This window comes from Oculina patagonica, chromosome 8, assembly GCF_052425735.1.
Source record: "Oculina patagonica isolate OP01 chromosome 8, crgOcupat, whole genome shotgun sequence".
NCBI lineage: Eukaryota > Metazoa > Cnidaria > Anthozoa > Scleractinia > Oculinidae > Oculina > Oculina patagonica.
In genome coordinates, this window is record NC_135765.1 from 29874709 (window position 1) to 29886590 (window position 11882).

An 11882-nucleotide genomic window follows, 5' to 3' on the forward strand; every position below is an offset into this window, starting at 1 on the left:
GTCATGTTCTAGCGTTGATATTTCTTTTAGAAAGTTAAAATGTTTCCTCATAAACACCTATTTCTGTTTTTCATGAAGAGCTGCCTAAACAATGGAAGGACGAGAAACGAAACACCGAGATTAAACTTGGAGAGGTGGAAGGTATGTGTTAAATGTTTGCAAAGTGAAATAGAGACATTAAGGAAAAAATATCAGGGCACCTTTGTGCCAAATGTTTTCTCGTTTTCATGTTACCGAAAGGCAAAACAACAACGTTTTGAGTTTTAAGTAATATTGTATCTGAAATATAGCTGGACAATTCTCCCGGGACTTCTGTAACAGACTTGGTATAACATTAGTTTCTGTTCACCAGGGATTCAATAGAAACCTTTCCACGGCAATCAAAAAATTCACAAGAGTGTTTAAGACACGAAAAACGGACTATCCCAAAGTAATCTTTCCAAATCACCAAAACCAGTTTCCCAAAACTGGCCAAAAACGACCGTAAAGGCATTTAACTTAATTTTCCTAGCCGGGACAGATGTGGAACACTTTGTGACGCTTTTTTTATCCGCGGACGACACACCCTACCGACGATGTATCCATGTAAAGAACCTTACAGATCATTGCTTTTCTTTTCGCTATAAAATTTTCAAAATGTTATAAATATTAGCTTTCCCTTCCAACTAACTTCGTCTTTCGTAGGTGAACTTTGAAAACAAGTCGGAGCGTTTCGTGAATCTTTCGTTCTTAGTGGACAGTAGACGCAGCGCCAACTTTCCTTGATTGTCAAACAGATTCCGGCTGAATACCCTGTTATTTCTATTTTTACTTATTATTAGCCCTTCTAGGAACCAAGGTTGCTTCCTATTAAGCCAAAATTCCAAAAGTTTCGATTGCAAATTAAATGGAATTGTCCGGTCCAGGCGGCGAATTTCCGGAACTTTGACCGGTCGGTCCGAAATTTACCGTTTATTTTGACAAGCCGTTCTTTGACTTACTTCCGGGTTCAGTACATTCTCACAGATGCGTGACATTAAGGAAACGAATTAAAAATGGAAACGGCCGTTCCGCTCGGTTGGCCCGGTTTAATAGGAGAATGTAGAGCCATTTCAACAGTTTGTCCGACGGGTCGGCCTGTGAAAACGAAAAGCACCTTATATCTTGAATATGGTTTTAATCCTCAGAAAACATGAAAGACAAACTTGAGCAGGTGGAAAATCAAGTTAAAAATGTGAGCGAAAAGATAGACAATTTAAGGGATGCACAAGGAACGAGCCAAGATGCAGGTTAGTTTTTTTTACGTAAGGTACAGGTCGACGATAGGTTGTAACGTGGAATTATTTTGCACGGGTTGCGTGCAACATAAAATCAAAGGCTCCAGCTGTGAGCCAGCTCATAAATGAATTGGATTAATCCAGGTTTAATGCATAACTAATTATTTAACAGAATGGAACGATGGAGCGATTTAAGGGTTACGTTATTCAAGTACGAAATTCAAAAAAGTGATGTAGTATCCCTTTTGTAAGTATGTAAAAGGGATACCATTTTCTATTGAAGGTAAATGAAAGGACAGGGTCAACGTTTCCGTCAAAAGTGGTCTATGAAAAGGGTGAAGTATTCGACCTTGGGTTGGAGTCTCCCATAGTTCCCCCACCTATCCCTGGTTATTGTGGAACCATGCTAAATTTGAAATATGTCATTTTGAAACAACGGTGTATGTATTAATCAATCAAAATATCAATTATTCAAAACATAATTGTTCATTTTAATCTTTACTTTAAGTTACTAGTATATAATAGGTTGTTGATAGATGTATCAAAATTGAGCGGTCCCAAGAAAGCCTACATGTAGCTTGTGTTTATGGTAATTCTGCCCACAAATAGAACTGATGGTAAAAATGGTTAATGAGCATATTTTAATAAGGAAGTGTTTTCATGAGAAAACCCGCACCAGCGCGAGTTCCATTCCGGGATGACTACTTGATTTTGTATCGCATTTACATGCAAGAAGAGATGAATCTGCTTTCTCCCCATCGCATATCCAACCTGATTGCGCCATCTGGGACCATCTTGGATTGACAATCCGGTATGACAATTTCTGGTTGTAAATGAAAAGTAAGCCACAAAAGGGAACCGGGGTGAACTCGCACTGGTACGAAAGTTGTAAACACCCCCTAAGACAAACCCTTTTCAAATTCATTAATAATTCATCAAGTTAAAACAAAGAAAATCATAACCGTAAAGGATCTCAAAGGAGGTTTGGATAACCGGTAACAGAATTCTTGTTATCAAACTGACAAAAGTTTTATGGTTCCAAACATTTATATTTTTGTCATTAAAGATGTGAATATTGTTCATCGTGGTGTAAGATAGGTAATGAACGTTTATTCGTTTGTCTCACGATAGAATCGCTTTGAGATGTCTTGCATCGCTCTCCCTGTTTCCCCTATATATACTTTGCCGCATTCACATGGAATTTTGTATACAACACCTTCTTGTTTGCCTGGTTCAAAATTAAAAAAAGTAATATAGTGTAGACGACACTTTTACTATATTAGATCAAGACCAAGTCGACGGCTTTTTACAACATCTTAATAGCCAACAGCCCACTATTCGTTTTACCATGGAAACCGAGAAAGATAACAGCATTCCCTTTCTCGACACGTCAGTTATAAGGGACTCAAACGGCCTTCTTACTACCAGTGTATATAGAAAGCCCACACACACTGACCAGTACTTAGCCTTTGACTCACACCATCCTTAGTCAGTGAAGCGTGGTATTGTTAAGTGTCTATATGACCGAGCCAAACACCTCATAACAAAACCATCAGTTATCTCTCAAGAAAAGAAACATTTATCGTCGGTACTTGTTTCTAACGGTTATCCGTCTTCGTTCATACGAAAACTTACTAAGACCACAAGACCAACAGCCAACAACGAACCCACGCAGGAATTTAAATATACTGCGGTTTTACCCTATATTAAAGGTGTATCAGAGGTTCTTCGCCGCTGCCTACAAGAACAAGGCGTTCGCACCGTCTTTAAATCTGACACAACTCTTCGGTCTTACTTAGTACGACCGAAAGACACCCTAGAACCAGGCAAGCCAGAAGGTGTTGTATACAAAATTCCATGTGAATGCGGCAAAGTATATATAGGGGAAACAGGGAGAGCGATGCAAGACAGGATAAAAAACATGACAGAGACATAAGGCTTGCTCATACACAAACCTCCGCAGTCTCGGAGCACGCAAACGAAACGGGGCATATTCCTTTATGGAATCAAGTCAAGTTTATCGATCGTGACCCTCACCGATACACACGCAGGGTCAAAGAGGCTATCCAAATAAGACTTCATTCGAATAACATCAATAGAGATAGCGGAATTGAAATTCCTGAAGCATGGATACCTACGATCAGAAAGCATATCAGCCGTTCAACTACAAAGCGGACCTATGAGGGAACACCATCTGTTAGTCGGAATAATAATGAGGATCGAAATGCACCAATCACAGCGAACCAACGTGCATAAATAGCGACGCGTAAACAATCGACCTCATCGCCTGATGAAGACTAGCAGTATTGCAGTCGAAACGTCGCGATCAAAATCTCAAAGCGATTCTATCGTGAGACAAACGAATAAACGTTCATTACCTATTTATATTTTTCTTGTTCGATATAGCTAATACTATTTATAGCTAATGAACGATAACAAAGTCACTTGCACAACCGAACGAACGCTGATGTAAAACAGCCGGCTAAGTACCATATGCAATATATGTCATATATGTCATCTATTGTAATGTAATTGTAACGAAATTTTTATTTTTTTTATCCTCAGACAAAATCAGAAACGACCTCGAACAGATAAAAAGTGAGATAGAAAACATGAGCGACAAATTGGGCACTTTGATGGCACAAAGAGAAGAAACTAAGGATGAAGGTCAGTTCTAAATGAAATATGGACATTTTAACACAGTAAAAAAAAAAAACAGCTAATCCAGCAAAAGAAAAGTTCGGCCATAAGTGAAAATAAAGCTCGTTTACGGTCTTTCGTTGCTCGCTTTAAGTTGTATTTTTCATGACAAGACCCTTTCCTCAGTGAAGATGAAAAGACAAGAAGAGGCTATATAGATAGAAAACAAAACTCAATATGCCGCTGCACATAGCCCACCAAAGAAAGACATTAAAAAGTCACTGTCTGGATTTCACTTAATCGGAAATTATTTTGATTCTTAGACAGCACCAGAGACAAACTTGAGGAGATGAAAGTTGAAATTGAAAACATGAAAGAACAGTTGGATAATTTAGTGAGCCTAGCACCTCCTGTCAAAAAGAAACCCAGGATGGAAGGTAAGATCTGCTGGCATACGCTGGGAGCTGTGGGTAGCTTGTGTACAGCGGCCCTCTTAACCTAAAGAAAAATCGGAGAGGAACAAATGGAGAGGATGCGGGGGAAGGGTCCTGTACACAAGTTAGATGTGGCTAGGTGCTGGGCCGGGTTGTTCGAAAGCCGATTAACACTAACCCAGGATTAAAAGTTAATCGAGGGTTCCATTTCTCTTATATAAAAGTGTTTTTGATGCTAACGTTTTGTGGATTTTGGGATAATTAGACGGCAAAACTAAATGGCGAATAATATAAACAAAAAATCTCACTAAAAAGTTGAAAAGCTGAAATCAAAATTCGTGCTAATCCTGGATTAGCTTAATCGTGCTTTGAATAACCGGGCCCAGTTGAATAAGTTTTGTTAATTAGAATACCGTCTCATGTGCTGGCTTATTGCCTCGTGGAAAACCGACTGGTTTAATTTTAGACTGTTCTGGATTGCAAATAGGCTTGAAATGAAAACAACTCATTGGTCCGTTAGAGTCATTTTACTCAGGCGTCACATCATCTCGCGCTTTTCGCAGGTATCACGCTGTAAAAACCTTTCGGAGCCTCCTAAAATTCCATTTTGAATAGGGCTTGAGATGCAAAAAATTATTTAAGTAAGATCCAAAAAGTAAATATGCATGTCAGTGGTTTAAGATATCGAGGTAAACCAAGATTAAACAAAGTAACCGTCTGAAATGCTCGAACTTATTCCGTCTGCTGCAAAAATTTTAAATCATTTCCCTTTTCTATTTTATCTTCGTCTTCATTTGCTCACTTTCCATTTGCTTATTTTGATAAAATGTCAATATTTAGGGCTGCCTAACTGATTTATATCTCTGATTAGTAGAAACTCAGTTGTGTTCTATTGGAAATCCGCGAATCTGATTGGTTCTCCCACTGTTTTCTATTTGCCGATAGAAAACAGTCGCGGGCGCGTAACACATTAAGCGGTAAATTTTCTTGTTTTTTTTTTGTCTTCAAAGTGCACAAAATTGTAGGTTTTGGACTGCAATCCTTTAGAGTTTCTACTAAAACAATTAGACTACTCGCCCTCGTTTTGTATGAGCGATAGTCAACTCGGCTGCGCCTCGTTGACTATTCGCTCATAGAAAACTCGGGCTCGTAGTCTAATTGTTAAATAGACAACGTACTTGAAGTGTCTTCACTTAATTACTTCTAGATGTTTTTGATCCCACGGAGATCATTGATGGAATTCGTGAACTCTACAAACTCCGCGAGGGATGGCTTGCTCCGTTTCCATGGTGTGAAGAGTTTCATTTACATCTTGATGATATTTTCACCAGACTCAAAGTGGTCAGCAGGAAGAAAACGAGAGGAATAGCGACAACCGACACTGTTAACATGTCTGGGATCTTTAAACCACATGAAGAATGTCGACAACCAAGAACAGTGTTAATTGAAGGGAAACCTGGTATGGGGAAGACAACATATTGCAAAAAACTTGTGTATGACTGGGCTACAGGAAAACAAGAAGCAGAAGATTGCTTTCCAATGTTCGAAACAGTGTTGATGCTGAGGTGTCGTGATATGAAGTCTGACCTTTGGGAGGCCATTGATGATCAACTTCTGCCTCGAGATGTTAAAGAAGACGTCAAAGAAATATTCTTCAATTTCATTCGCCATAACCAGTCTAACGTCTTGCTGATACTTGATGGATTAGACGAGGTTCCAGCGAATAAACTGCCAATGTTTACCGAAATCATTCAGGGCAGAATACTTCCAAAATGCCGCTTGGTTGCTACGGCACGGCATGAGGCTGGAATGAAGGTAAGAATACACTGTGACACCCTGCTGGAGATCGAAGGGTTTACCAAAATAGATGCACGGAAGTTTATCGTCAAGTACTTCAAGACAATGGAGGGTTTGGCCCAAAAGCTCTTGTCCAAGCTACAAAATGATGAAAACTTGAACGAGTTAACGGCAAATCCTCTGAACACTGCACTTCTATGCCTCGTTTGCGAAGAATTTCAGGGAGTTTTTCCAGAAAGTAGAACTGAACTGAACATGGAAATAGTACAGTGTGTCCTGAGACGATACATACAGAAGAAAGGGTTACCAGAAAACAACGAGGATCTCATTGAAGCTTACAAAACTCAGTTGAAACACCTTGGCCGGATAGCTTTGAAGGGTCTGCGTGAAGGCAACTTGGACTTTGAGGAAAGTGAGCTTGGAAGCCATTCAGCTGTCTTACCTGGATTCGGATTTCTGTCAGTTCACCCAGGAGGCAGCAAACTAAGACCGCGCCGACGTTACAGCTTTCTACACAAGAGTTTCCAAGAATGGTTTGCAGCATTTTATCTGTGTTGTCAGCTTCTCGAGAAAGAGGTCAGCGCCGACAGCTTAGCTTCTGACAGAGGATACTTCCATGAGCTGAAAGAGGTGCTTAAATTCACATGTGGCATGATAGCGGCACGTTGCGAAAAAACAACAGAAGCTCTTGTCAAGAGTTTAACGTCTCAAGTGAACCATGAAGACGACGATGGCTGCTTTTCTGTTGTATTGGAGGGAATTAGAGAATGTAAAAAAGAAAACAGTGATTTTCACATAAAATTGGCACGTGTTTCTGGTTCATTGCTTAAGCATAGAGCTCTTAGTCTCACACGGATAACTGGCGCTGACGCTGTTGTTCTAGCTGAAGCACTTAAAGGGGATTCAAGTCTGACAGAGTTGTATTTGTCTCGCAATATCATTGGTGACCACGGTGCTACTGGACTAGCTGAAGCATTGAAAAAGAACACAAGTCTGACAGAGTTGTATTTGTCTGGCAATAACATTGGCGACCACGGTGCTACTGGACTAGCTGAAGCATTACAAAACAACACAAGTCTGACAGTGTTGGATTTGTCTGTCAATAACATTGGCCACCACGGTGCTACTGGACTGGCTGAAGCATTACAAAACAACACAAGTCTGACAGTGTTGGATTTGTCTGGCAATAACATTGGCGACCACGGAGCTACTGGACTAGCTGAAGCATTACAAAACAACACAAGTCTGACAGTGTTGGATTTGTCTGGCAATAACATTGGCCACCACGGTGCTACTGGACTGGCTGAAGCATTACAAAACAACACAAGTCTGACAGAGTTGGATTTGTCTGTCAATAACATTGGCGACCACGGTGCTACTGGACTGGCTGAAGCATTGAAAAAGAACACAAGTCTGACAGAGTTGGATTTGTCTGTCAATAACATTGGCGACCACGGTGCTACTGGACTAGCTGAAGCATTACAAAACATTACAAGTCTGACAGAGTTGAATTTGTGTTACAATATCATTGCTGATCAAGGTGCTGCTGGACTAGCTGAAGCATTGAAAAAGAACAAAAGTCTGACAGTGTTGAATTTGTCTTACAATATCATTGCTGATCAAGGTGCTGCTGGACTAGCTGAAGCATTGAAAAAGAACAAAAGTCTGACAGTGTTGAATTTGTGTTACAATATCATTGCTGATCAAGGTGCTGCTGGACTAGCTGAAGCATTGAAAAAGAACAAAAGTCTGACAGTGTTGAATTTGTCTTACAATATCATTGCTGATCAAGGTGCTGCTGGACTAGCTGAAGCATTGAAAAAGAACAAAAGTCTGACAGTGTTGAATTTGTCTTACAATATCATTGGTGATCAAGGTGCTGCTGGACTAGCTGAGGCATTGAAAAAGAACAAAAGTCTGACAGTGGTGAATTTGTCTGTCAATAACATTGGGGCCCAAGGTGCTACTGGACTAGCCGAAGCATTGAAAAAGAACAAAAGGTCTGGTCTAGCTAGAGCACTGAGAGAGAACATAGTTCTGAGAAAGTTGTATTTGCATGGAGATCACATCAGTGAGGCGGTAATAAGTGAACTCTGCTTGGAACATGGTGATCGTGTTGATTTTTCTATTTGATCCTGAATTAGCTCATTTCAGTTTACCAAAAGGAATCTTCTCGTATGTAGGTTTTAATTTTTCCATTTTTTAGCTTTTTTTGCTTTGTTCTTTTGCAAAAACGCTGTTGTATATCATCCAACACCGCGTTTTTATATAGAATTAAAAAGAAACATAATAAAGTGATTTGGCGAATTTAGCGTTTTTCTCAGTGATTGCACAAGAAATATATTTTCTGTTTTGTTTTGAACGAAAACTTCTGGATTTTCATTACTTGTAAAAAGTGTATCTTAGGTTTTAAAACAGATTTAATTAAGATAAATGAATGGTGTTTCTGTTGGATACCAGTTTTGCGTGAAGCTTAAGAGGACATATGCACAAATTTCAAACAAAAATGAAAATTCTTGGCAAGAGCCCTGTTATGGATTTCGCTCATTCTCTTACCATGGGTAGGCCTTAATATGAAATAAATCACAGTATACTTTGTTTGGCTAAATATCGATTTGTTTTCGAGAAAATCGATAATTCTAAAATCCAGCAAAATTGACGCTTTCGGAGCTCAAAATTTATGCCGAGTTTGTTAGCTTCGCGTCGAAAAATAAAGAACTCTGGAAGAAAAATACCTATTTAATATCGAAGAATAACATCAAATTAGTACGTCGAAAGCAATTTCTGCTCTTGAAGTCCTTTTATCTACAAAATATAATTAAATTTATTCGACACACTTTTGATTTAATTCAAAATAGGTCAAACTTATCGCTTTATTTAAGTATGAGCGAAGCGAAATAAATGGCCGAAAATTTGGTACCAGACAGATAAATGATTGTTCTTTTCGATACTAAAAGGATTTCCTGGAGAAATGATTTAGTGCGATGCTTTCAGATCTCAAAGTTGCTTAAAATTCGTTAATTTAACCGACCGTGACATTGTTGATCTTATCAACATTATGTAAACAATCCACGCAAAGGTTAATTTTCCCCATGTGAACTTCAACTGAGTAAAATAAAAACATAGACTTGCTTACCGTGGTGTTCGCTGATACATTGTAAATCCTGTTTTCCTCATTTACGACAAAACCTAAGCCCTCGGCGAAGCTGTTATCCAATTTTCTTGACGCGCCATTTGTAACTGATTTCCACGTCTTGAAGTGACAGTTCTTTTCCATGCATTCTTGAAAACAGTCCAGTCTTAACTGATCAGTGTAAACAGGAATACGAAGTACTTTGCTTTAAATCAACTTAAAGCTTAGCAGCAGTGGTAGATAAATCGATACGGCCGGCGAATCTCCGTTTCGACAACCGCCATTTGAGATTTGTCGGCCCTTTGTCCTGCGGTATGCAGATAATTAATTCACACTTGAGTAACTTCCGGCACATGAAATCGACAACCACCGTGACCAGAAAGCACCCTGCTTTTTGGTGTATTGGTTGAGGCATTATTTTTATTATTTTAACATAAGCTCTCAATGAAAAACTTTTGGGCTGAACTTGTAATTAAGTTTCACTTCAGTAAGCCACCGTTCGAGAGAGTTGTTAAATGGTTGCATGAAAGCGCTTTTAACTTCCGGGTCGAAAGTTCTTCTGTTGCGTTGCTTCGCTTTGCTGCATATTTTTTATCCAGTTCTTACCCTTGTTCAAATTCTTGATTAGGCTAAGGCAAAACAGTTGTAGAGTCAACTCTCCCTTATTGAAGATCTCTATAAGACGGACACCTGGTGTTGATCCTGTCCTTGCCGTTTTTTCAGTCATTTTTATACTCTAACCAGCTAGGATACGTTTACACGGGACCGGACCGGAGCCGTTCCGAACTGGACCGGACCGGATCGGCCTCTGTTTACACGGAAGCGTTTGGCACCGATCCATGTGTTTACACAGGACGGTTCTGGAACCGGTCCGGAACGGTTCCATAACTTGACCTGCAAAATAGCAGGTCCAGTTTTGGTTCCGTCCCGCACCGGTTCCAGAACGGCCCCGTGTAAACAGAAGGCCTATCCTATCCGTGTAAACAGAAGACATATCCTATCCGAAAATCGGACCGAAACGTTCCGGACAGCAGCAGTGGTTGATAAATCGATTCGGCCGGCAAATCTTCTTTTCGAAAACTGCTATTTGAGATTTGTCGGCCCTGCGGTGTGCAGATAATGTATTTCACACTTGCGTAACTTCCGGCACATGAAATCGACAACCGCCGTGACCAGATAGCACCCTGCGTTTTGGTATAGTATTGGTTGAGGCACCATATTATTGCTATATTAATATAAGCTCTAAATGAAAAACTTTTGGGCTGAACATGTAATTAAGTTTCACTTCAGGTAGCCACCGTTTGTGAAAGTTGCTAAATAGTTGCATGGCAGCGCTTTTAACTCCCGGGTCTAAGGTTCTTCTGTTGCGTTGCTTCGCTTTATAGTTTTTTTTGTTCTTACCTTTGTCCAAGTTCTTGATTAGGTCAAGGCAAAACAGGTGAAAGCAAAATCTAAGATGTTATCGTTGGATCCGTCTTCCGTGAATGTTAAAAAATATGACCATATATATATTCTGTTGGGGTCCGGCGTAAACAGGGGAAGGTGCCCCCCGCCAGAGCTTGCGGGGAGAGACAAGCGCCTCGCCGTCAGGGGACCCAAATGTATTAAAAATATCATAGTCATTATATAAATATTTTGTTTTTAAACCTGTTTTCCAGTGTGTTTTTGAGTTGATTTGGAAGCTATTAGGGGAAAAACGGTTTAAGTTTCAAATATTATCCGCAGTCTATTCCTTCGTAAATAAGACGTTTGTAATTATATTAATACGACTCAAGTTTCCAAACAACAAGAGATATAAAGTAATAACTTTATAATCACCTTAATTCTCAATTCAATAGGCGAACTTTATTAGGAAGGAGTTGTCGAAGCTGGGGTATTCCCCAAAAACGGCTCTGTGCCGTCCAATGAGATCGTGGTTTTGGGTTCCCGATCTAGAACGGGATTTTCAATATCAGACGATATCTAGAACGAGATATGGTATTTTGAACACACAAAAGTTCCAAAATATCAGCAGCCAAAACGGGGTGACTTGTTTCTAGAACGCGGTATCTTTTGAATGCAAGTTCTTTCTAACTGAATACCAGAGGCCCTTCCAATTACGCTGGTAAAAAGGGAATGTTATGCTTCTAACAATGCTTGTTTTTTGTCCGATATAATGCTCAACTGTAATTATGCTCATTTTTTTTAAATAATGCTACTTTGGTATAAATGCTTTGTTGTACTTTGCAGAAATAAATACAAAATATGGCATCACGTCAGAAGTCCATAACAAACTTCTGATTACGTGTACTTTTCTTCACCTAGCTTTAATCTAATGAAGTGAAAAGCACCCTTTCTTTTATTTTTACACCAATATACACCTTGGTGTAAACAGTCATAAATGTTCAGCGTTTTATTATAAATTGTTTACCGTGACTGGTATTACAACTGCATATACATGATATATGATCCCTTTTTCCCCCACCCCTTCCCCACCTTTCCTTCCCGCTTTTATTTCGCCCAATCCTCCACAGGAGAAAGAAGGAGAGCTTGTTTACAGGCTAGACTACACAGAATATATATTTTTAACTGACATTCACGGGAGACGGATCCAACGACGCCATCTAAGGCTTTGTGTACAGC

The 11882-nt window shown here is 39.6% G+C and overlaps 2 protein-coding genes and 1 pseudogene across 4 annotated transcripts in view; 2 read left to right on the forward strand and 1 right to left on the reverse strand.

Annotated features, from left to right (window-relative positions):
- The window catches only part of LOC144664006 (uncharacterized), a 358501-nt gene that overhangs the window by 231289 nt on the left and 115330 nt on the right, over positions 1–11882 (forward strand). Inside the window, exon 12 of the mRNA XM_078525100.1 lies at positions 3822–3923. Within this exon, the coding sequence (XP_078381226.1) occupies positions 3822–3923 (102 nt within the window). The remainder of the gene's footprint in view (positions 1–3821; positions 3924–11882) is intronic.
- LOC144664014 (uncharacterized) overlaps positions 1–11882 on the reverse strand; it is a 253535-nt gene that overhangs the window by 88061 nt on the left and 153592 nt on the right. The gene's annotated exons all lie outside the window — the stretch shown is intronic.
- Positions 1–11882, forward strand: part of LOC144664010 (uncharacterized) — a 78692-nt pseudogene that overhangs the window by 12016 nt on the left and 54794 nt on the right. The window contains exons 9-10 of the transcript XR_013572717.1: positions 79–141; positions 1167–1268. The product of XR_013572717.1 is annotated as an uncharacterized LOC144664010 (transcript). The remainder of the gene's footprint in view (positions 1–78; positions 142–1166; positions 1269–11882) is intronic.